This window comes from Ictidomys tridecemlineatus, chromosome 8 (genome assembly GCF_052094955.1).
Source record: "Ictidomys tridecemlineatus isolate mIctTri1 chromosome 8, mIctTri1.hap1, whole genome shotgun sequence".
NCBI classification, from domain to species: domain Eukaryota; kingdom Metazoa; phylum Chordata; class Mammalia; order Rodentia; family Sciuridae; genus Ictidomys; species Ictidomys tridecemlineatus.
In genome coordinates, this window is record NC_135484.1 from 25,519,758 (window position 1) to 25,547,012 (window position 27,255).

General features: G+C 39.1%; 1 protein-coding gene across 2 annotated transcripts in view; it reads right to left on the minus strand.

Moving 5' to 3' along the window:
- The window catches only part of Heca (hdc homolog, cell cycle regulator), a 44,061-nt gene extending 17,250 nt beyond the window's left edge, over nt 1-26,811 (minus strand). For both annotated transcript variants that reach the window (XR_013424815.1, XM_005329813.4), the window contains exon 1: nt 26,407-26,811. Coding sequence is in view for 1 of the 2 variants with exons in the window: in XM_005329813.4 (XP_005329870.2) it covers nt 26,407-26,677 (271 nt within the window). In the remaining variant the exon portion in view is untranslated. The remainder of the gene's footprint in view (nt 1-26,406) is intronic.
- Between the last annotated feature and the right edge of the window lie 444 nt (nt 26,812-27,255).

A 27,255-nucleotide genomic window follows, 5' to 3' on the forward strand; every position in this document is an offset into this window, starting at 1 on the left:
GAGAATTTTTAATATGTTCTAAGTAACATTCCTACCCATAGCTGCCAGTAATACTCCATTTGCCCGATTGTGACACCCAAAACATCTCCAGACACTTCCAGATATCCCCTAGGAAGCAACATCATCCTTGGTTGAGAACTATTGGATAAGATAAGCCTGAAATGTCCTTGCAGAAATAAGCAGTGAGTTGGGCACTACCACCTTAGTGAGGACAATCCAGTGGCATGATGGTGGTGAGGCCAGAGGCAGACAGTGAGCCACTGATGGCGAGGTGAAAAGGTAGAAATATATGCAGATGTCTCTCCAAGAAACTCTTTCAGAAGTATAACTGTAGAGGGAAGAAAAGAGAATGGGCAGAGGACAGAGAAGAGCAAATGCTGAGACCTAAGCATGGTCAGGCACTGGGGGAATAAATGTCAACAATTCAGGGCAGTTTGACAAGACAGAAGCAGGAACAAACACTATGATTCCCCTACTCAAAAACCTTCACAACCTCACCACTGCCCACTTAATAACCACTACATTCCACCAAATGCATCAGCACAGGCAGGAGGACCCCACAAAGCCTGTGTGAATACGAGCTATGACTATGTGTGTTACAGTTATTCCCTTTAGTATGCAATTCCAGGGTCTTGGCAAAATAGCCGACTTGTATACCTCCATGTATCTGATTACTGTAGCTTCCCCACCTAGGTTCTAGGTGTGCACAATTCTTAATCTTCATCTGTTCAAATCCTGTTTTGTCTAGGACAGCAATTCACATTATTAAACAGTACCATTTATGAGCCATGAGCCCTTGGACAAGTACTTACCTTTTATGTCAGTTTCCTCTGTATAAAATGCAAATAACAGAACATACCATAAACTGTACAAGGATGAACAAAAATACACACAGTGCTTAGAACAGGGCCTGGATACCTATTAAACATCCACTCTTCCTCCCACTCCAGGGATCAATGCAGACACCAGGACTTTCCTCCCTGTGCCACCGGACTCCTCTCAGCATGGTATGGTCTTAATCTTACTGGAGTCTATCACTGTGGTCCTGCCAGATGACAACTCAGGAGAGAACACTCATCTTTGAGTTCCTGAGACCACTGGGCCCAGGCCTTTTACAAAGTCAAGGCTGAATAAAGTTGCATTAAAGACACTATACATAAGACTCACACCTGACAAGAGGAGCAGAGGAAGGGAGAGATCTATAATCCCAAAAGAGACCTGAATATACTAAAGCACAGTGAAAAAAAGTAGAAGAGTGCTTTGAAACGCTGAGAAAATTAACTGCAGTCACCTGGGCTGTGACCTTTAGTGTCCTTTAAAATGTTAATTAGTCAATTAAATAAAGTTCAGTCACTTTTATCTTCAATCCTCCAGAGGAACAGACTTGCAGGGAATGTCTCCAAAATGAAATAGCAATAACCAAAATATATTAACCCAGGCTAATAAACTCAAATGAAAAGATGGCCTAACTATACCTTTATATTCACAATATTCAAATTGCATAATTCTGAGATTTACTTGACATTTCTTTAAAAAATATAGACTAACGTAGACTAAGAACGAAAAATCTTATTTATATTTCAAATCAGCAGAAAATGTATCATTTAAGCAATACTAAGCACCTCCTACACACCATGCCTTTGGAGCTGGAAAGATACGGCAAATTGTGCTAGTAGCTCTAATGAAAGTACATGCAGGCAACACAGAAAAGGTACCACAGTCCTGCCCACATCTGTCTAACAACACTGTCTATAATCATCACCACCATTCTCATGTGCTTTCTACCTTCCAAAACTCTACAGAGGGCCCTACTATGGTTTGGACATGGTTGAGTGCCCAAAGACTCATATGTTGGAGGACTGGTCCCCACTGTGGCAGTGAGAGATGGTATGGAACTTTTAAGAAGTGGGCCTGATGGGTGGTCCCTGAATCACTGCCTTTAGAAGGCAGAATACTAGTCTCCTGGAGTGAAGAGTTCAAAAAGCCTGAGCCCCAACCCAAGTGGCTCTCTTCTTTTGCTTTATCCTCAATCATTCAAGAAATAGCCTCGAAGAGAATGTTTCTGAAATGTAATGGCAATAACCTGGCTGATTATGTGATGACTTGCTCCTGCACATGGCCCTAACATTGCCATTGTCCATACAATGTGACCCAACCAAGAGGGTCTTCCCCCAAACCAAGCCAATGTAGATTCCATGCCTGTAAACCTTTAAGACTGTAAGCTAAATAAACACCTTTTCTTCATAAGTGGACTATCTCAGGTATTTCCATATAGCAATGAAAAGCTTACTAATACAGGCCCCCACTTCAACTTGCCAGGCCTGTTTGTTCATGTCAGCCACTTTGATGTGGCCTTGTGGCTAGGCCTCAAAAACAAATGCAAAGCCAAGATCTTGTTTAATGTTGAGTAATGCATGCTAACAGACACCTTCCTCCATGACACACACACAGCCCAAGGGTGAGTCTGCAAGGGAGGCAGGCAATTCAGGAACAGGGTGACTAGGAATAACAGGAGGGTGAGCCATTAAACAGTCAGGGACTTCTGACAGTTCTCTCACCTCTCACACAGCCTCCCACCCCATCCACACTGGAAAGGCAGCAGGGAACAATAAGACAGATGGGTTTGCGTGTCAGTCCTGCTGCTGACTAGTTGACACTGAGCAGTTTACACATATGTAAAGTGAGGATAAAAAATGCATGCCTCACTCTGCTCAAATATATGTGAAAACACTTTATAAGGTTCCATAAAAATGCCTACATTTCTATGCTATGTCTACCATATTTTTATGCCTTTGTAAATGGCTCTTCAACTAAATGCAAACTGTTCCAATGTATTTCCGACTTTTTCTAATGTTTTGGATGTACCATACAATAGGCACTTAGAAATTAATAGACAAATAACGTCACACCTCTTTTCCAATTTCTTGTGTCTTACAACTAACCAAAACATATAGGAAAAGATTTTGTAATTCTAACAAACAGTATCAGCAACTTTGAAAATCAGACTTATAACAAATTAGCTTTATTACAGAAGCATTTAATTGCTTCCTGAAAGGAAGAAATGTATAAGATCCTTAACTCTTAAGAACAGCAGTCCCACAAAGGTATAAATGGAAAACAGATTGATCTGATAACTAGGCCTTTAATGGGAGGAAAAAAAACAGCACCTCACATTCAGGGAGGGCAAGTATCACAAGTGGCCCTTGGGACATTAGTCTAAACTGTGATAACTGAACTAACAAGAAATATGGATAATTTTCTCTTATGCAGAGTCATAAAAATGTATATAAACCCTCCGAGGTCTGTTTTTACAGTTTCATCATCAAGCATTCAGTGCCTATAATCTATTTTTCCTTGCATGAGTTAAAATAAACAAGTTTCATGTCACTCTGGGCAAAAATCTGAAGGAGTTTCAAGTCTAGACAACAAGGGAATTAGGCTGAGGTCACCTGGCAGTCTGCCTTGTCTCCCCAACCTACTCATCCTGTATTTCTGCCCCTACTTCAAGACTCCATACTCTATGCCAGGCAGTGGTGCACACCTGTAATCCCAGAGGCTCAGGAGGCTGAAGCAGGAGGATTGCAAGTTCAAAGAAAGCTTCAGCAATTTAACAAGGCCCTAAGCAACTTCCTGTCTCAAAAGAAAAACTGAAAAAAAGGCTAGGGATGTGGCTCAGTAGTTAAGTGCCCCTTGTACAATCCCTGGTACAAAAAAAAAAAAAAAAAAACAGAGACTCTATATTCCTTTTAGTTAAATTAAAAGTAAAAGGTCTGACAAGAGTCATTTGTCATTTACACTGACCACTGGACAAATCTAAATCCCCTGACAATCCTGACAATCATTCACACAAAATGAAGGACCCATAAATCAGGAATTGCAATCTTCAGGGTTTTGACTGTGAAATGAAATATTTTCAACCATCTTAAAACAGATGCAGCATCTCAAGCTGTTGGGAGCTGGGTGCAGTGGAGGAATCCAAAGAGTCTTGTGAAATCATGAAAGGCTTTCTAGGCAAAGTCTAAGGTAGGAACCTGGTCTTATGCATTCTTATAAACTCATAACTGTTAAAATTGTAAAAGGTATTTAATAAATGCTTTGTTGGAGGAAAGAATGACCCAACCAGACATAGTACACTGGGGTGACTAAAATACTAGAGACAGGAATCAGAGATGAATCTCTAGGGATATTTAGCCCTTCTGTGGGGGACAGACAGTCGGGGAGTACAAACTAAGTCTTTCAGAGTCAGGCCAGGCCTTCTCTGTCACCCTCACTTCCTCAAATTCATTGGCTATGGGTACCAAATGTCAATGTTAAGGTTTCTAAACAACTATTGAAAATATTTTCCATACAGCAATTCCTTGTATATGAAAACACACTCCCGGATTGCACAGTAGTCCCCCATGGGGCATGAAGTTCCTGACAAGTGTCCTCAATCTCTACCTTCAGAGTGCATGGCATAAGACTACAGACTCTGGAGTCAGCCTGCCTAGATTTGACTCTCAACTCTGAAATGTATTAGTTTTCAAGTCTTGGGCAAATAATTTAACATCCCTGTGCCTCTATTTTCTTACCTGTAAAATAGTGAAAATAACACCACCTACTTCAAAGGGCTGTCAAGAGGAACAAAGGAGTTATTAAGGTAGTTTGAACATAGCCTGGCACTAAAGCATTCGACTATAAGCAATTATTATCAAAAGCTATCTCACTTTACATCACTAAACGTAATAATCAGGGACTTTGAATGAACTTAGAGCAAAGTTACACAAAGGAGATGACTACCCTCCTTTTTCCACATGTGCAGTTCACCTGGACTCACCAGGAGTTTAGCACTTTTGACAGGGCACATCAACCCCTTCTCAACGCCACACACCACACCACTCAGGGGGACACACTGTCCTCTCACCTTGTGCCTCTCCTTAGCCCCCCAAACCCAAACCTCTCCCACATCTCCCATGCCCAGAGAAGTACCTCCCTCTCAGCTGAGAAAGCTAGCTCACTATCTCCAGGTCCTCCACACTCAATACTCCATACTCTGAGGCCAAAGGCTGCCAGTGTCTTGCCTATTCTTCCAACTTAACTCTTTGTCAATCCTGACTTCTCACATGTGTTGTAAGCTTATAAAGGACAAGCAATGTATTTCTTCCCCACAACAAACAAAGCAGTCTGGCATGTATCCATATTCACTGAGTAGTTGTAAAGAGAAGGAAAAGTAACCTTCAAAATGTTTCTTCTAACCCTTTAAAGATGTTTTCCTCAGTCCCAGGCAAATAAGTCCCTTGTTGGATGTCTCATTCAACCTAAACCATTTTTACCAAGCCTGGGTAGCAGGGAATCATAAAACACAACTGCATTTTATTCATGAGACAATTTAAGACTTATTACCCCAATGTAGGGTAGACGTTGGGGAAAGCATGCTCGGAACACATATATCCTCAGTCACTATGTTGTACTTCTGCTTCTTAATTATGTCAGCTTTATCACTACTATTTCTGTTTGATCTCATAAATTAACTGTGTGGCTTATCTATAGAGTCTTTCATCATATCTAATTGCTATTCCAAAGTTACTGATTTCTGGATGTTTTTCAGCACTTCTTTCTTTTTTAATTTTTTTTAAGTTGTAGATGGACATAATACCTTTATTTTATTTTATTTTATTTTTGTGTTTTTATGTGGTGTCCGAGATGGAACCCAGTGCCTCACATATGCTAGGCAAGCACCCTACCACTGAGCCACAACTCTGGCCCTTTCGGCACTCTTAAGTCATTCGAATAATATTTTGAAAGCTATAACGAGGATTTAAAATTATAAGAGTGACTGTCAAAATAACAACACAAATGTCATTAAAGTCCTCAAATATGTTCTGTCAACAAGAGTTCAAACACACCATCAAAGTTAGCTGATATTTTTATCTATAATAAAAGGTGGGCCACTAGGTAACAAAGCATTTTTATAATTCAGCTGACCTGCCAGCTTTGAAAATATAAGATGGCTTAATGCATAATTTGGGGGAATGTGTTCACTGAAATTTTGTATACAATATGAAGCTTTTATTAATATTATTTGTCATTTTTTTGAAATTCAAATAGTTCAATTTGCATATAATGGGATCATTGTCCTAGAAAATAAATCGGCAAGGCTACCTTTTCTCTTGCTTGGAGATTTAGAATTTAGGGGAACCAGATCACTGAAAACTGTATAAGCACCCTAGCATCTACACTTACTGTCGCAACACAAGGAGGTCTGGGTATTCTGGGAGCCAAATCACAATATGGTAAAATGGGAATGGGTCTCCAGATTAAGTATATATACAAATACATGTAAGTATGTATATCTGCAAAGAACAGTTCAGATAGTTGTTAAAGTATACCATTTTTAAAGACCCTAGAGAAAGACTTCTTGTCATTCTTTAGTATCATATTCCAATTTTAAGGCATTTTCCTTCTATGGAATATAAATCTTGGTTTTGGTGATCCTTATCAATATTCTCCTTTGTCAGCAAAACTCCTTGATCATATTCTATAAATGTGATCCCCATTGACCATTTAAGTTGTAACACAGCATCCCCAAAATGTTGTACCTGCCTCTTCTCTCTTGATGAGCCCTAAAGTGGAGGCCAAAGCCAAAGCAGAATTGGCCCACTCACTTTACCGCTGGAATCCTAATATGACAGCTAAAAAGACCATGGCTTTTCCTCTTCCCTAGGATATTCCCCAAGTAAAAATATAACTGCGTAATTAACTGCCAAACTGGGTCATCAGCAGACCTGTCAGGGAATACAACCCATAACTCACTGCTTTCATCATCTTCCAAAAGCTCAACTGGGAAATAATTTTTATGAAATGTTTCATAGGTGACATGATGTCTACACTCTCCTCCAGATGAGAACTCCAGAAGAGCAGTTTAGTTTCAGTGTTATCTTAAAGGAGTCCAGGGATTTTGTTAAGGGATGTGAAGAGAATGTCTTTTAGGTGCAGCATGCACTCTCCAGGTAGCCAGGCCTCTACCTCAGCCCCTTATACTGATTCACATACTAGGCCCCAGAGTCATTTGGGCGTGGGACTTCTGTGCAAGATAAAATCGATCACTCAATTAAACCAGATGGCCAAGAGCTGGTTACCTCAACCACACTGTTTCATTCCCTTGACAGACTGCTTTTAATGATGCCAGCAGGTTTCATACATTTGTTTTATTTATGAATGGACATTGTAAATGGTTAAGCGACTGCTTTTTGTTTTCTAATCTGATGGGTATTATAAAGCACACCACTGCTGCTGTTTGCTTCATCTGTACTGGAAATCTGAAAACTAAATTTGTAACCTACCTTTTAGAGCAGTTCAGAACATGCATTTTTTTCCCTAACAATATTATCTTTACTATTAATATCTTCACTTATTATTCATCTTACAGTATTATGTGTACTTTTGAAAGCTAGTTTAAATTTAGAATAAAGATCCAAATAATCAAAAAAAATCTATTTGTCAACTCCTAATTTTCAAATATGCATTTGACAAATGTGCATTAAAGCCAGTACTTGATGGGTGCCAAAATTACTAGTGCTTATATTCCAAAGCTAGTCAGAGAAATAGGTGCCCACTTGACCTCAATGCAAATACAGTGAGCATCCTCCTCTTTGCTGTAACACAGGATTTTGAATCTTGCCAATCTAGTAGTTTTACTTTATCCTTTTTGTGTCAGACACTGAAACAAAAGAATATAAAACAAAAAATGTACACAAACGAGAATTTGGAAATTGAAAATACTGATAATATTCTGTGCACAAATGTGATAACAGGATTTTATTTTCCCTTCTTCTACTCCTGGAAGGAATCAAGGAACATCAATATAATATTTGACACCCTTGAATTTCTTCCATCATCACAACTGACCATAAATGTGGTAAAAGTTAGTTAGCTGCAAATATTACAGAGTTGATGTTAGATTTTTGTTTTAAATCAGCATGTGCTAACCAATTTACTAGTTATGAAACATTTAAAAAAAACCTCTGATAAATTATAATAAAGAATTCAAGGGATGGGGATATAGTTCAGTGTATACTCAGAATATGTACTGCCCTGGGCTCAATCCCTAGCACCAAAAATCAAGACAAAATAAAATGGTCAAATAGAAGATATTCTGGGTAGTTGATTAAAAGTCATCAGAGACGAGGAAATATGCAAAACAGTATATTATGTACATTCCAGGATGCCTTAAAGTTCAAACTGTAAACTTCGCGTAGGAAACATTTCAAAGTATCCTGAAGAAATCAGTTCTCTTAGTGGGTTTTTATGGACAATTGCCTAAGAAAAGAGTCTTCAAACTTTCCAGGACACTAATACACTTTATATGGGCAATTTTTTTATAATAGCTATTCTTTAAGAAGGACCTGTTCTAAGCGATAAAAGTAAACTACCAGACTCGTCTTAGGGTTAAATATTTGTTTCATAACATAGTTTGGATCTGGAATAAACCCCAAGGCTATATCCTCAACTTGGTGCTACTGGGAAGTGGCAGAAACTGTAAGAGGTAGGACCTAGTGTGGAGATCTTAGGTCACTGGGGGCACAGGTCCTTAGGGGAACTGAAACCCTGGGTTCTTCCTCTCTTTTTCACTTTGTAGCCATTAGAGCAGTTTCATTCCACCACATGTTACTGCTAGCAAGTGGCTCCACAGGGCTTTTCACCATTAAGTAAGCTCTAGCCTAGGAATAGGGCTTTTTACCAGTAAGTGAATAAACAGGACTTTTCACCAGTAAGAGAGCTCTGTAAGTCAGGTCAACCAGACTTGCCTTACAAATGAGGCTTTACCAGGGAGCATCAAGACAGGTCAAATAGTTACAATTCTCTGGGGCTAGGGGTTTGGGGAAACTCCCAACCTATTCTTCACCCTCCATGAGTACTTACTAGTCCACTAGTTTTGAAAGCTACCGTGGAGGTAGGGAGAGGGGGTAGAAACAAGTCAAGTTAAAACACAACAGTGCTCACCAATCTTGCTATGATTCAGCCATTTCTTGTGAACAAACACTCTTAGAGTTACTATAAAACTCTAATTAACTTCCAGAATTTTGAAAAGTGGTTTTTGTAATTTTTGCCAGTATTCTTTTTGCTTTTATGGACAAGTAGATTTCTGGAGGTCCTCACTCTTCCATTCTAGAAGTTTTTCTTCAGTTTACACATATATAAATGACAAAGTTTACAATCAACCAGAAACAGTATCCTTTGCCTCTATTTAATAAACTTTTGAAAACAAGATGGTGATTATTTAAAATATACAAGAGTGGAAATAAATTTAAAAAGTTTGATTACCACCAGATCAGTATTCTGAAGACTAGACTATGGGGCTGGGGATGTGGCACAAGCAGTAGCGCGCTCGCCCGGCGTGTGTGCGGCCCGGGTTCGATCCTCAGCACCACATACAAAGATGTTGTGTCCGCTGAAAACTGAAGACTAGACTATGATCATGTTGTATACACATTCAGAAACCTCAGAAACAGAGTAAAGCCCCACATCCCTAGGTTTTGTACAAGGAGTTCCAAAACTAGGCCCAGGCTGGTGTTTCCACCTGATTACCCACCAGGCCATATGCAAAGTCTCTACTTTAACCTTGACCCCTCTATGTCACATCAATGGAGAAATCAGATGAGAATAGGAAGAACTGGACATAGAAGCTAACTGTGCCCCACACCACACCTCAAATTCATAGGGTATTTAAGAATCATTTCTTGACTAACTAGTAAGAACATTTTTGGCAAAACCTACAAAGGACTTTTATGTTTGTGTGATATTGAGGATTGGACCCAGGGCCTCACACATGCTACACAAATGCTCTACCACTGAGCTACCTCCCCAGCCCCTAAAAAGAATTTACTAGGTTTTCTCAGATATTTTTGAGACATTGTCTTTACTGATAATAAAAAGCAGGGGCACCATGGCATGTACCTATAATCCCAGCTATTAAGGTGACTAAAGCAGGATATTACATGTTTGGAGCTGGACTGAACAACTCCATCTCAAAATAAAAATATTTTTAAAGGGCTCAGTGGTAGAGTGCCCCTGGGTTCAATTCCCAGTATCCCAAAGTAAATAAATAAATAAATAAAACTAAGTTCTATACATAAAGAAAAGTTAGTACTTATAAAAATATTTTTTCAGCTTGTTTTAATTAGTATAGGAGCTATAATAAGATCACTTAAGCATATCTGCCTTAGTCTCTGATTCACTTTAACCTCCCTTATATTATTTTAGTGTGAGAAACTACTATAAAGTGGACAGCAAATTGAACACACTGTGATTATGTCCAGTTAAACATGTTTGTACGCTTAAAGTAGGGTTTAAACACATGGTTTTTACTCGAGCAAACCACCCTAACCAAATAAATATGGATGCTTCACATTTAAAAAACAAAAGGCCACGAAACCCCAACCAACTCTTCAATTAAATTTAACAACTTGAACTTTTAATGTTCTCTCAATATATTCAGTCTATTCTCCTAGATCCACTTTTTTTTAAACTTTTAATTAAAACCCACAAACCTATCCAGCCACAAATTCAAACTAAATAGAACACTTCTATTTTACCTATTTTTTATTTCTACTCTGGATTCAACACTTTGACAATAAGAAATTCACTTCAATAATGCCCATAAAGCAGAAAATTCATATTTTCTAGTCTAACAGAAGCTATATCAAGACCCAAAAGGACAGGGACCCAAGGTATGCCTGCTTTAGGCTGAGTGTCAGAATAAAGACAATAGTTTGTAGTTTTTCCTGAATGTTTCTTTAAAATACCAAAGTTCCATAAATAGAATACAGCAATCCCTAAACTCAGATTCTACAAACACTTTCTGAGCACACACTCCTTTAGTGATATGCCCAAGGTCATTCAGCTGTAAGTGGCTTCCATCCACATAGCACATAAATGGGATAAATAGCATTGAATAGAACTAGAGATCTAGCTCAGTGGTAGAGTACTTGCCTGGCAGGCTCAAGACCCTGGGTTCCATCCCCAGCACCACAAAAAAAATAAATTAAAAAAAGAATCAGAGACAAAGACCAATAACTTGTGTAAACACATCACTGTACAAAGTTCTATAATTGAGAACAGGGCCTTACTCAAAATGTTCAATGCTCATGTTAATACTGAAACTTACTTAAAAACTAGGTATAAGATAAATTAAATTAATTTAATTAAAGAAGTATTTAAGCCCAATTAAAGCATAAAGGTTTCCTAATCCTAAACTTTGCACTACATAAAAACAGACAATGAGGCAAACCTACTCTAAAAAACTGCTAAACTCAAAAAGAGCAGGGGAAAGTTATGAGCAAAGGCTCACTATCATTCAATGAGAAAATAAAGCAACTTTTTGTCAAGAAACACCATTCTCTTGGAATTGAGAATTTGAAATTAGCAGAGACCGAGTATCAGAAGGTGAGCCTGCTTTGCCTGCACCGGGTCAATGGATTAGGTTAACACACCAACTCCAATATGATTTTAAGACTACTATATTTAAAACAACATAGCCTCAGCACAGGTAGCTAAATTCATTTCCATACCCTACTTATCCCTAAAAGAAACTACATCTTTACACTCCTTGTTTTCCACATGCATATTCTGCCCTGCTGAACTCTCTGAAATGATACACTTTTTGCTCCCTTGCTTTGTCTCGAAAATAATCTAGTAAAAGCTTTTTAGTGATCACCCTAACATCATTTTGCTGGGATCTAGGGAAAAAAAGACAAGCCTTTGCCTGGGGCCACTCTTCACAGACTATTTCTGAAATGCTACATCAGCAACCAACAAGCAAGTTAAAGAATCTGTTGCAACAAGGAAAGACTTGTCAAAGAAGAAGGCATGTCTAAGTCTCATTACACACTTCAATAAAAATGAAAACGACCCAAGATTCAATCATGATTATGTCTTAGCCTAGCAGTTCACCTCATATACTCTCTCAAAGCAGCTTGCTATAATACAACTTGTTTTTAAGAAAAGAGTTCACAAAATTTTCTAAGGAAACTCCAAATTCTAGACTCCTTTGATATTTTAAGCTAGTGATATTATTATAAGTAGATATTCATTCCGTATCCAATTACCAGCTCATGTGGAACCCAGATGTAATTTTGTACTTTGGATGTTTCTCGGTTTTGGATTTTCTTTTTTTCTTTCTTTCTTTTTTTTTTTTTTTTTTTGGCAGTATTAGAGATTGAACCCAGCTCCTCACACATGCTAGATGTGTTTGCCAGTGTTCTTATTGCTTTTATGGACGAGTAGATTTCTGGAAGTCCTTACTCTTCCATTCTAGAAGTCCTTCTTCAGTTTACACGTACATAAATGTGAGGCAACCAACCTGGCACTGAGCTACATTTCCAGCCCACTATGGCCATTGTCAAAGACTCAAAACCATTCATTTCAAACTAGAGGAAAAAATAATCTCCCATTTGCAAAAGAGTTACCAAAAAATCTAGAAATTTCTTTTTGGCATAAAAAAAAGTTTATACAATTATATTCTAAATGAATTCTAACTAGTATTTCCAAATTCAAGAGAATAAAACATTTCAAATTAATTCTTTTAAAATGTTTCCAAGTCATCTTCAGATCACATATCTCATAGAAGAGTAAAACATGTTAGGAGAAAAAGTGATTACTCCAAAGTCAAAAATTTCAAATCTGAATCTCAAGTATGAAGCTTAGAAAATTTTTTGTCAACCCAATCCTAAGAAATACAGTGATTCCACATATAGATATGAATACATATATGTAACAAGTATCTCATGCCCATAGAAACTGATTTGATAAAATCCACAATATAGTTTGGTAAATGAACAATTCTATAACCTAATTTAAAATGCAACATTATTAAATGGGATGTAAGGAAACAAAATGAAAGTCCTGTGACCATTTCAAAATGTTTTATATCAACACTTAAACTCCAATTGCATATGACCCTAGAGGCAGGTAAAGAGCAGAAAGCAAAAAGGCCTGAAGTGAATCAAGATATAAACTATGCAATGCATAACTACAAATCCAGTTGCAATGGTAAATCATGCAGTACAACATGCAATAGTTATAATCAAAGTGAACTATGCTGTTAAAATGAAGCCAAGGAAAGCCTGGGGATGGGATGATTCACAGGTCACAAGGAAACAATTCCCAAATCAGCTATACTCACCTATACCTCTATTCACAAGTGAACGAACTCTCCTTATGGCCCAGTGCCACAGTCCTTCTCTACTGTGGTGTTGGGAAGGTCCCTTGAAGTAACTCTGGAAGGGCTCACTTAAGGAACTGGACTTTCACTGAAAATAGTAATCAAACAAACACTGAAGATTTTCCAGTAAAAACCACACAGCAAGGGCTCCCAGATCCAGCCTTGCCAAGAAAAAAAAAAAAAAAAGGCTTCCCACAAGAAGCAGAATATAGATTTTGGAAGATCAACATTGACTGCAAACCAAGGGAATAAGTAAGCCAAGGTCTACCTGGTTCTTCCAATTAAAAAGAATCCCTAATTGGGAAGCAGCCACACTACATCACAAACTGAGATCCCCAAAACCTGTATAAAAAACCCCAAATCACTGCACAAGTATTTGCTTTTTCAAACTGCACTATGATTTGCAGACTTTGTCACAAACAATACCATGATATCCTCACTTTCTCCAGATAAACTTGGACTGGGAAAGGTTCAGTGGACTTGCAAGATGGCATAGCCAGTTCTACAGCTCTGGCCTATGCCTTCCAAATCTCACACTCTTTTGAACAAGCAGTAAGCGTGGGAACCTTTTCCAAATCACAGATATTTGAGAAGGTACAAGGGCTGCCTGGATCAGCGTGATACATGGTATGTGAATAAACTCTTACTTCGATTGAGTGCTATGTTCTCATTTTATTAGCATACACATGTAATTTCAGTTCAAGTGCCAAAATGAGAAAAATGAGAACTTTCTTCTGACTTGGCATTTAAGTTTGTTATCACAAGCAAGATAGGGGCAATTTAGCCTTAAGAGATCTCAGTTTGCAGTTTGGTTCTTAAGAACTGGCGATAACAAGTACATAATGGGCCTTTATCTACAAGTTTCAAAGTCCTACTGAGCTGGTATAAAAACTGCAGGGATTTTAGAAATGTGAAAGAGACAGGTGTTAAACACTGGAGCTCAGGTGTTTACTAGACAGTAGTGGCCAGAGACATAGGAGAGGTCAGGAAGAGCAGCAAGAATTGCAACCAATAGCAAACAGAACCTCCCAAACTGGAAAAAAGAAAAATAGAACCTTACAAATGTAACAGCATTACTGTGACTGATATTCAAATGAAATATACGCTAACCCTATGCCATGCTCAAAACATTCTGCCCACAAGTAACTTCACAAATTTTTCCACTCTCCCCTACCTTAACTAAAGTTCTAGTTCTGTGTAGATGTTATAATAATAAAAACATTTCTAGTCAGCAAGGATCACCTTAAATAAAGCTGAAAGACAATAATCTAGGGAAAACATATGCCAAAGATTATCTTGAATGTACAAACACTTCATGCAAATCAAAAAGAAAACAAATATCTTATTAGTAAAATGTACAAAGATCACAAATAATAAAATGTACAAATATACAAAAATATACAAATAATCAGTATACACAGAAAAAGATATTTACTCACTGAGAATTCTAAAACTCAAATAAAAATATCAAAGCGAGACCATTTTTTCTATCTGGCCAAGATAAAAATGGCAATGAAAATTTACATCAGGGAATGTGAATAAATGAGCACACCATAAGCTCGGAGTGTGGCTCAGTGGTAGGATGCTTAACTAACATGTGCAAGGCCCTGGGTTAAGTCTCCAGTACTAAGGAAGGAAAAGAGCACTCCTTACATTGCCAGTGTTAGTATAAACAGGCACAGTGCTAGTGTACAGGCAAACCCTTTCTGAAGATAGGTTTGGCAATACATATCTAATCAGTGATCCCACTTTTAGGAATTTACATTCAAGAAGAGACTCATGTCCTACTGATGAACTCTAGTCCATTAAGAACAGAAGTGCCAGCTCAAACATTCACAATCTCCAAACTGCCAAAACCAGGAATTCCTTCTATAGTACAGAGAAGGAATAAGATAGATGGGTACAATGCATGAGTAAAGTACTTCCTTAGACAAAGTACTGCCTTATGAATTTAATTTCAGTCTAACTATCAGAATAAGCATGAATTCTTTTAAAAGCAATATAAACACATCTACTGCTTCTTTAAATGTTTTTACACTGAACTTAAGTCCTCTACCTGAAAAGCCTGCATATAGTTTTGCATTATTTATGCATTATAAAGGTGGTCAAGATGAACCCAATTTTGGCATAAGGATTAGATACGTTTCTCTTCACTCAAACATACCTTTTCTGCAAGAAGGAAAGAAGGCCAACCCCTGATACTTGGCATCCTCAAATGCAGGAGCTCGGCATGGGGCACACACCTAAAATTATACCTGTAATTCCAGTGACTCGTGAAGCCTAGCCAGGAGGTTCATAAGTTTGAGGCCAGCAATTTAGAGAGGTCCTAAGCAACTTAGCAAGATCTGTCTCAAAAACTAAAAAAGACTGGGGAGCGAGGTGTGCTGCTGGGGATATATCTTAGTGGTAAAGAAACACTGGGTTCAATCCCCACAAAAACAAACAAGCAAACATAGATTGTAGGGTACTGCACCTGGCTTCTAGTAAGCACTTAGAAAACAGAGTTGTGGTACCTTCATTGTTCCTGACACTTTGAATGACTGCTTCTCCTTTATGCAGCTTCCCTGAGTTCTACAGTCCTAATATACTTATCATCAAGAATCTTACATAGATTGAGGTTGTGGCTCAGTGGTAGAACACTTGCCTAGCATGTATGAGGCTCTAGGTTTGATCCTCAGCACTACATAAAAAGATAATTTAAAAAGGTATTGTGTCCATCTACAATTAAATATATAAAATCTTACCTAATTTGCTCCTGTACTGCAACACATCATCTTTACTCTAAAACTAATAGCCTAATATAATGGAATCTTATCATTATAGAGCTAAAGTTACTTTAGTATGTAAGCCCTGCAAGATAAGAACAGATAGGAGGAATTGGAAACTGAAAGAAGTCACTAAGTTACCCTGTGTTGGATATTCACATTTCTGCCTCTACCACTGAAGGGCACTTCTATTTCTCAATGCCAGCCTCTCTCCACGATTTCTGGCATCACTTCTTGGTGCTGTCTATATCTGTTCATTAATACCCATCACCAACTATCCCACACTCAAGCTTCTCTGATTACAGGCCATATCTGCTACCAATCAAAAACAGCCAGAACTTGATTCTGTATATTCCCTGGGTTCCATTTCTGCCCAGACACTGAGTTGTGTTAGGCATAACAAGTTGTATTACAATAGAGTTCTATTAAATATCCTATCATCATATTCAGGAGTGCTCATTTAGAAACATAAAACAAAGTTTATGATTCAATTTCTACATTAGTATAGAAAGACTCTCCTGAAATGTTTCTATAACTTGAAGGGACATGATCTAAAGTATAATCAAACTTATGCTTACCCCTAAGGAAAAATACATCTCCTTAACTTACAAGAGAAATCCGATACACAGCTAACTTTTGCCTAAATGTGTGCTCTTGATCAGTTTTGTTATAGGCATATGCCTCAAGGCATTCTATTTCTAATGAATTCCCAATAAAATGAAATAACAGAAATATAACATACGGGCCACCTTTTGCTATCTGACTCTGTAATTGCTCTTTTGGGGGTGTGGCAATATTTATTAAAGGGACTCACAATATGCCATTATGGTACAGAAATTATTTTGAGCTGAAGACTTTGAGTTGCTGAAATTTCTTGTCTAAAAGTAGAACCTTCCCAAAGAACTCAATTATCATAAATCCCCTCCCAGAGAGCAACCAGGAAGGACTGATATTCTCTCTCTCTCTCTCTCTCTCTCTCTCTCTCTCATATATACATACATATACACATAACGGCAGAATGCATTACAATTCTTATTATATAGAGAGAGCTCAATTTTTCATATCTCTGGTTGTATACATAGTATACTCACACCAATTTGTGTCTTCATACATGTACTTTGGATAATAATGATTATCACATTCAACCATCATTAATTACCCATGCCCCCTCCCTTCTCCTCCCACCTCTCTGCCCTATCTAGAGTTCTATTCCTCCCATGCTCCCTTCTCCCTATCCCACTATCAATTAGCTTCCTTATATCAAAGAAAACATTCGGCATTTGTTTTTTTGGGATTGGCTAACTACACTTAGCATTATCTTCTCTTACTCCATCCATTTACCTGCAAATGCCATGATTTTATTTTCTTTTATGATGAGGAATATTCCATTGTAAATATGTTCCACATTTTATTTATCCATTCTTCTACTGAAGGGCATCTAGGTTGGTTCCACAATTTAGCTATTGTGAATTGTGCCTGTGTCCCTGTAGTATGCTGTTTTTAAGTCCTTTGGGTATAGACCAAGGAGTGGGATAGCTGGGTCAAATGGTGGTTCCATTCCCAATTTTCCAAGAAATCACCATACTGCTTTCCATATTGGCTGCACCAATTTGCAGTCCCATCAGCAGTGTATGAGTGTACCTTTTTCCCCACATCCTCGCTAACACTTATTGTTGTTTGTATGCATAACAGCTGCCATTCTGAATGAATCAATAAATAGGATGGACTCAAACTAAAAAAGTCTCTTCTCAGAAAAAAAAAAAATCTGTGAGGTGAATAGAGAGCGTACATACTTGGGAGCAAATCTTTACCCTTCACACAGCAGATACAGCACTATTCACTAGGGTATATAAACAACTCAAAAAAGCTAGACACCAAAAAAAAAATAATAATAACCCAATCAATAAATGGGCCAAGGACCTGAAGAGACACTTCTCAGAAGATGATGTACAATCAATCAACAAACATGAAAAAATGTTTACCATCACTAGCAATTATAGAAATGCAAATCAAAACCACTCTAAGATTTCATCTCACTCCAGAACTGACTCTTATTACCAGAAATGACTAGTCTCCACATCAAACAAACATATCACAAAACTATTATATATCCATCTATTCTCCTAAAAGCTCATTCAAAAAAAATCATTTGTTTTCCTGTAAGTACTTGTTCCCCCATCTTTTCCCATTAAACTAGTATAGAAGCCCCAAATTCTAAGCATCTTTGAGTCAAGTTTTTTCTCTGATGAAATGTCCTTTCTCTTGCTAATCTATTTTTTATCAATTTGCAGGCCCTCAAATACAGAGCCTAAGAGGGCAGAGCAAAAGTTTTTCCTTTCCAGCAATATAAATCTATGAAATGCACTGTATTATGCCCCTACATCAGAATCATGTTTTCTTATTAAATGCAGCTTAATCAATTATATGATTAACATTTAACACTTCCTCTTTTAAGTCTTCGTTTTTCTCACTTTTCTTTAAATAACTTTTCTTCTTGTTTCTAACTCAGACTATTTTCAAGTATTATCCTAAGTACTTTCCCTTTCTACTCCTGACAGACAACATATAAATTTTAAATGTTAGAAACACTACTCTTTGCCAGTTTAAAAAAGCTCAAGGACAATCAAGTTAAACTATCTTGTCGATTAAATAGAGCAAAATGCTATTTTGCCAACCACAGAAAAATTCAAAACTTTTGAAATAAACAGAACTAAAATACACAGTCACTTTGTGCAAAATAATGACACTGCCTATCACAAGAGTTTGCTTTAAAATTAAAAGATGATAAAAATAAAATAAAAAATTAGTCCAACCAGATACAGAGATATACACTTGCTACCAAGATAAAAAAAAAAAAAAAAAAACCTTAGGGACAATTCCCTCCCTCTAGAGTAAACCCATCTGCTCAGATGGTCCCAACTCCCCCTCCTAGCATTTAGTTTTTTGAAGTTAACCTCAATTAGCTAACCTCCCATGGCTCAGAAAGCACAGCACTGCTAGTTCCCACAATTAAGACTGGGTGCTATGACACTGTCATCCTCCTGGGCAGAAAAACAGTGTGTGTGCCATGTGTCCACTGCTTCCACTGGAAAAATCACAATCAAGGGCCTATGGCAAGTTCAACCTCCAATTTCTGACTAGCTATATCAAAATATAACCATCCTGTTAAAATGTACAAAAGTGTAAACAAGCTTATCAACTTCCTATGAGTATCCCATTTTGCAGATTCAGCTGATCATGTCCCCCAACAAAGCTTGGTGGATAGTGTCTGGTTCTTCACCGACTATAAAACAACTTGTTTGAATGTCCAGCCCCAGGCCCGTTGGAGTTGCTACCAATGCACCTTAGAACAGCCATATCAAACTCCTGGCAGCAACTAGAGCAAGGAAGGCCCTTTCCCACTCCTGCCTGAAATATTCTTCTTCAGCCTTCAGAATTTACCACCTCTCTTTCTGCAGTATTCAACTCTTTTCCTCTAGAAAATCGTTTTTCTGCTAAACACCCATAGCACATTTTCATGGCCCCTGGTATTTACAGGTCTCTCTGCTAGCTTCAGTATGAGCCTTGAAGGGTGTGGATTCTGATGCCTCCAAGTATAATTCTATATTATATACTTTCAGTCATGGTAGACAATAAGCACATAATAAATGTTCAGTAAATGAATGAGTGCAGAGAAAACAAAACAATGAGCAAAGGAATGAGGAAATGATGAATGAATTCTCCACTTGTTGCCTAGAGAGGAAAAAAAGGGTTTTTCAGGTAATTCTCAAGCCCTGGCTGATCTGATCCTAAAGGATACACTGGGCTCTTCGCTTCCTTTCAATTATTCATCAACTCCATATACTCAACTTTACTCCTCCATCTTCAAATTCAATCTCTAAATTTAATCCAACATTCTACTATCTCACATGTTCCTGCTTCTTACTTCACAGCTGCCCATGTGTAGTACATGTAATAACCTACTTGTATTTATTTTGATAGAAGGAAAATATAACCATTTTTGCATGTTGTTTTTCACCTTTTTCTTTTTCATTCAACATCTGATTTTTTCCAGCTAAACCATGATCAGAGAGAGATAAAAGGGGAAGAAAAGCAGATTACTTGCCTTCAAAGCACTTGCTGAATAAAAATCTATATGATGCCAGAATAGTCTTTACATTTATACTAAGGAAACCCTCAACCACCTTCTTAATGCCTCAGTATCTGTTCTTAAGAGCATGACAACTTCGAAGTTTTATACTTGGATAAGGCTGAACAAACCACAAACTTATAAAGCTATTGTTGATAGTGCCACTATGTTCCAGGCCCTTGCCAAAATCTTTCACATAGACTGTTTTCCTTCAAAAACACCCGCAAAGGTTTGCACTTAGAAAATGGAGGTTAAGAAAGGTTTTTGCCCCAAAGTCACTTTTTACTAAAACTGTGGTACTTAGCTTTATACCCAGCTCTGTTTAAAAATCCATGTTTACTACAACTTTAAAAAACTCTAGGCCTTACTTCATAAGATTAAAATGATATAAGACAAAATTTCAAAGGCCTATGCCTGTGCTATGGCAAATTCAAACATAGTAAGCAATACTAATTCTTCACTAACTCTTTTACTGGTTACCAAAATATCATTCATCATTATTAGATAATTTGTTGAATCCCTACAGACTACCAAATCCCTGAATACCATATAAGTCCCCAGCAGAAATAAAACTATGACAGCATCTGCTGCAGAATCTAGATCCAAACAGGGCCCTCCTGTTGCTGAACTATTTGGGGGTGCCAACAATCCTCCAGCATGCCTTTAAAATAACAAGAACCAGAGCCCAGCGAAGCCATGGGGAAAAGTCACTCTACAGAGTACTTTTAAACCAGTACAACCTTTCTAGTGCAATATGTCAGTATGTATTAAAAGGCATAAAAAAATGTGTATCTTTTGCACAAATCCTGATAAGAATTTAAGGAAGGCCTAAGGTCCAAAAGTTTGTGCCCATCCAAAACTCATGTTGAACTTAATACCCAATGCATATTAAAGGGATGGCCTTCAAGAGGTTATTAGGCCATATGGGCTCTGCCCTCATCGATGGGATTAACGCCCTTATTTTTAAAAAGGACATTAATGAGGAAGAAAATAAGCCCCTTCTACCTATTCTTCCCTGTGAGGATGCTATGAGAAAATGTCATCCATAAAACAGGCCCTTACCAGGCACTGAATATGAAAAAATTGTAGATGGCTACAAGAATACATATCAAGGGGCTGGGGATATGGCTCAAGCGGTAGCGCGCTTGCCTGGCATGCGTGCAGCCCGGGTTGGATCCTCAGCACCGCATACAAAGATGTTGTGTCCGCCGAAAACTAAAAAATAAATATTAAAATTCAATCTTTTTTTAAAAAAAAAAAAGAATACATATCAAAATGTTAATAATGGGGATCTCAAAGTGGTGAGATTGTATCTTTAACTAGAAAAAAATTTTTTTAAACTTGGCTTTTTTTAATTCTGCAAATGCTCATTTTATCCTTGGAAAAATAATTTTAAAAAAACACCATATTTTCAATTATATAAGTCTCTTATGAATGCCAAAGATTTGGTGATCAAAATCAGTTAGGACAGATCTTTTTTCCCCTTAAAATGTTCCTTCTGGGCTAGGGATATAGCTCAGGGATACAGCACTTGCCTATTATGTGCAAGGCCCAGAGTTCAATCCTCAGCACTGCCAAAAAAGAAAAAACAAATCTCCTTCTGTTACCTTCAAGTTCCTTAATTATATTGTCCATAGCTAAAATCTAAAGTAAATTCAGGAGGGTTAAGTGGCAAGAGATTTCTCAGTTTTATCTACTGTTTTCAATTTTCTGAAGAATGATATAAGTCTGAACTTACAGGAAAGTTTACATTGAAGGTTTAGTTACTACTGGAACTGAAGCACAGGTTGTATAACAAGTAAAGAAATAAAGAACAGACTGTGCATAAAGCACCATTAGTGAAACACTGAACAATTCTTCACTATAACATACATAAGTCCACAGGAAGAATCTATGATGGATGAGGCAGTATTTTCCAAGGCCTTACCTTTTTTTTTTTTTTTTTTTTTTTGCCTGAACAGTCCCTTTGCAGCTCCACTGCAAAGGTGAATTTCAAAAGACAATGTCCAAAAGCAGCACATATTTTTAAAGTCCTAGCAACACCAATTTCTAGATGAAGCAAGAAAATGCTTGTAAGATAATAATACTGCCCTACATATTTCTTAATAGATATTCTTTAATATAAAAATAAACAGTAGGCAAACACTCCTTATTTTCCTTCTAATGGATACTGCTAATTTATACATGTAGTAAGAACTAATGTAAACACCTAAAATGAGACTCTTTATGTACTTTATGTATGGAGTTATAAAAAGTATACTTAGTGGTCTCAATACCCAACAAAATTGAAATCTTCATAGGGAACAGGTAGTATTCCGAAAGAAATCTACTTGCAAACAGAATGTATGGGATTCAGTACACAGTTTCCCAAGGAAACAATGGTATAATGGTAGTTAACTCCCAGTCTGGCCCACAAAGCCTATTCAGATGTTAGTGAGAAATATTTATACCACATCTGCATTTTACATGAGTGGTAACTGGCAATCTAAGTAAAGAAACCAGTAATACTAGGGGAGTTAAGAGTCCCTTTGCACAAAGGATCTCCAATTGAAAAAAATGCCACCCCCAAGGTCATATCCCCCCTTTCTAGAAGGCAGCCCAAGGCCAAATAACCAGTCAATGTCTTGAGGTGATATACTCTGATGGGCTATCCAAGACCAGAGCTTTCCCTCCTCTACCAGTTCAACTCTTCCCTCTGCTGAAATCTACTTCTTCCCCTCTTCTACTAGTCAGGAGCACTCTCTGACAAACTTCTTGCACATACATATCTGTCTCAGAAATTATTTCTAGGATCTGAAACAAACAGCTAATATTTTATAAGCTCATATTTTAAGTATTACACTGTCCTAGTGTATCTATTACATATAATAGATACAGATAGGTTGCTATGTATGGGTATGTACTATCTCATTTTACACATAAAGAAAAGTACAGCTCAGAGAAGTTAAATTATTTGACCAAGGTCACTTTTAGGTCTACCAAATGCAAGTCCAATCACTAATTCCATTTACTAGAAAGAGTTGTTGAATAACTTGAGGCAGAACCAGCCAAGGATTCCAGGGGCAGTCAGGAATGGGTGCCATGGTGAACCATGCTCAGCCACAAAACAGGAATTCATAAAAATACTTGGGATCCAGGCCCAATGAAAACTAGATACACAATGATCAAGGTTTCATACAGTTTTAGGCCTAAAGCAGAAAAGAAAGGCCTAAAGGAACTAGAATTTCAGAATGAAAGTACACCATTATAACCTATTGCATGATTACTAGATCCTAAAAATAATGGTTGGCAAACCTTGTCCACCTACAATAGAAATGCTACAATATGGGTAGACACATGTTTACTATGTAGGAGGAGGTTTCCTTAATTTGTATTCCAGCCCCTGAAAATGTTTCATAAACTAGTATCTCAAACTTATATCCAACAAATTTGTTATTAGAGGTATGATATCTTTACATTTAATATTCTATTACTTGTTCAAATGCACGACAGCAACCAGTTCAACTTGAATTCCAACCATGCCAGAGCCTCTGCAAGCTTTCCCTAGTTAGTAACTTCTTTTGTAAAGAAGGAACAACTAAAGGCTAATGTTACAATGTTCTGATAGCCACACTGTTCAAAAGCTACAAGACATTAAACCATCCTATAAATTCTAAACAACTACAAATAAAAACTATTATCTTTAAGTGAAGTCATTAAATTTGCACGTTTGCAGATGTAGATAAAACTAGTCATGAATGAGAATAAACCATTTAGAAGTTTTAACAATATAAATTTACTACTTCCTTGAAATAACTGATTCAGAATTTTCATAATCACAAAATATAGTGTTATAGTTACATTAGTTGTTATTTAGAAATACTAAAAATAGCTCAATTCAAGTAATTTTTTTTAAAGAGAGAGAGGAGGGGCGATTTTAATATTTATTTTTTAGTTTTCGGTGGTCACAACATCTTTGTTTGTATGTGGTGCTGAGGATCGAACCCGGGCTGCACACATGCCAGGCGAGCACGCTACCGCTTGAGCCACATCCCCAGCCCTCAATTCAAGTAATTTTAAATTCCAAAAACTAATTGGACCTTGGTTGATTCTGAGAGTTTACAAATCTGATGCCCCCTTCTGTAAAAATTCAACCAACGCCTCCTTTCTATAACCCTACATCATACACATTTTTAAAAAGCATTTACAATTTCCTTATTCATTGATTTTGTACATAGAAAGCCTCAGCATCCATGTTTAGATAACACTGAATGCAGAAAATATTGACAGGTTCTTCAAACTAAGGTGAATCATTCACTGACATGTCACATATATACCAACCAAGAACTGGACATCATAAAATTCAGCTTACTGCTACAAGTTTGTACCTTCTATGATCCTGATAATGGCAATATTTGGCCTATTTCTTCTTTTCCCCATTTATTTAATAAAACAAGTTTCTACTCAAAATGATAGCTTCACACATATATACAATACTGCTAAATTTGACTTTACCACTTCAAAGAAGAGTAATATCGGGCAAAATAACAAATTTAATGTTATTGAACTAGAAGTAGCAACTACTTAAGAAGAAAACTTCCTCAAACCACTTTAAACAGATCACATCTTTTGTAGCAAGAAAAGAGGAAGAGCAAACCTGAAGCTTTCACAGGAATAGGTGGGGGTTGGGGGGTAAACCAGAGCAGGAATGCAAGCTCCATGAGGACCAAGATACCCAGTGTTGATTGCCACTGTATCCCCTACATTTTTAACACAGTACTCTAACATTGTAAGTGGTTAACATTTTTTGAATGAATAAATAATAGCTATTATTCACAGTATTTGTGAGGGACTTTACTAAATTCATTACACATAACAAGCCTTTAAAATAACAAGAACTGAGGACTTGATAGAGGAACACTGAGCCTCACAATAACCCTATGAGGGATCAATTAAATTTTTTTTCAATGTTATAGATGAAGAAATTGAGTCTCAGAAAAACTGATCTTCCCAAAATGACAAAACTCCAAAAGCCTAGGCCAAGAGTCTGTCTTAGCCAGTCTAAGCACCTTCCTTTCTGCCACATTAATATCAAAATGAAGTTTAGAGTTAGAAAAAAAACAGAACATGGAGAATACAGACTGGCCAAAAGTTGTATTATCAAACATTCTCAAACGAGCTAAGTTGTCTCCAAAAATAAAGAAATAAACCTTCCTATTTCAAAATTGCACAGACACAACGCAGGGGGCCTACAGTTCTCCTCATAACAGGTTACACTAAACCTCCTGTGTTCTCAGCGCTGTGGGCTTCTTTTAAGTGCAGGTGCCCTTTTTAAAAAGTGATCTACATAAAGTATGGCTTCTAAAGCTGAAAGCTGTGTGCTCAAAGATAGATAAAAGGATCCTAACCTACATTCACTAAAACATACATACCTACATGCTCTTCTCTGAAACACTGCCTGACCAGAGGAATTACAAGAACTGTCCAAATAAGTGTTTGCCCAGAACCCTATAACGAAATCCTGTCACATCTTGGCTATTCCCTGCTTGTACTCTCAAACGGGAGCATGCAAGCACACACGTAAGATTATCAGGCTTCTTTCTAAAAATGTGAAGCCGAACTACAGAGGATGATTTTTTTTTTTTCTTAACTCCAGGCTGGGAACGGAAGTCAAGTTCAGATTCTCTTCCTTCCTCAAGCGAGCCAGAGAATTAAAGAGAGCGCGCGCGCACACGCACACACACACACACACACACGCACACACACACACACACACACACACGCGCGCGCGCACGCACACACACACACACACACACACACACACACACACCCTAATGTAAAAAAACGTCTCAGGGCCTCTTCACCTGCAGCAGTCGACGCAGCAAGCCTGTGTTTGCTGGCAACTAAGGCTCCCCTGCACTGGGCGGAAAGACGGGGTGCGGGGAGCGCAGGACTGAATGAACTGGTGCCTAACTTTTCAATTCGATTATTCTTCTCAACTTGGGCAGCTCTTTCCTTCCTCCGGCCCGGGACCCACAGGGCTTCGCCAGAGCGGGCACTACGGGCAAGATTGGAAGGGAGCGCTGCGACAGCCCGACACCCGGGCACCCTCGCAGTCTGGAGCACAGGCTGTCTCTAGCACGACAACGAGCAGGGCCCGCAGGTCGGTCCCCGCCACTAGGCGTGGGGAACGCGAAGGGCAGCCGCCGCGGGGCGGAGGGGCGGGGTGAGCACTTCCTGACTCGCATTGTCCACGCACCGCCCGCGCCACCCAAGGCCCCGCCACCGCGCCGTCCCGGTCGAGGAGCAAGTTGGCGATTGCCCCGTCTTACCGTTCTTGGCGTCTCCCGCGGCCGCAGCCCCAGTGGCGGCCGCGGCGTTCGCGGCTCCGGTCCCTGCACCTCCGTTGCCCGCCGTGCCCCCGGTGCCCGCCGCGCCCGCCGCCGCCGCCCCGCAGCCAGCCACGGCCGCCAGGGCCCCCCCGGCCGCCGCGCCCGCCGCTCCCGCCGCAGCCAGGGCCCCGGCTCCATTTTCCTGCTCGTCCCCGCTGCTGTTGGCACGCTTGTTTTTGCGGCCGCCTTTGCTGTTTTTGGGGTTGGGCATCTCGCTCACGAAGGTCCAGGTGTCCGGCGTCAGCGAAGGAGGCGCCCCGCGGCGCGGTCGCTGCCGGCCCCGCGCAGAGTCGGCAGAGCGGAGGGCGCGGGCCAGCGGCTCCTCTGGCGCCGTCTAGCCGCGCGGCCCGCGCCGCGCCATCCCGGCCGCCGCGCCCTCTCCGGCTTCCTGGAGCCGGCGCGCGGCCACCCGAGGCTTGCAGCCGCGCGGGCGCCGCGGGCCCGGGGCACGAGCGAAACGCTCCCGAGCCTGAGGGAAAAGGCGGGTCTCAGGCTTGTTTTGATTTGGCTGCGCTGACACGCTCTGGGCCCGCCCCCTCCCGTGACGACACTGGGGATTCGGCTTAGCCGCGCCCGCCAGGTGACCTCACGGCTGGCCGGCCCGCCCGCGTGACGTCACGTCCCGCGCGGAGCCCGCCGCCTCCGAGTGACGTCATCAGGGATCCTACGTTGTGGACCCTCAGAGCTCTGGGTCTGCGGACCGCCATTTCTGAGGCGGCCCAGAGTACGTTACAATGACTCAGAAGTTGTTTGGTGGCTTTCTGACCTTTAAGTAATCGAGGCTTAAAA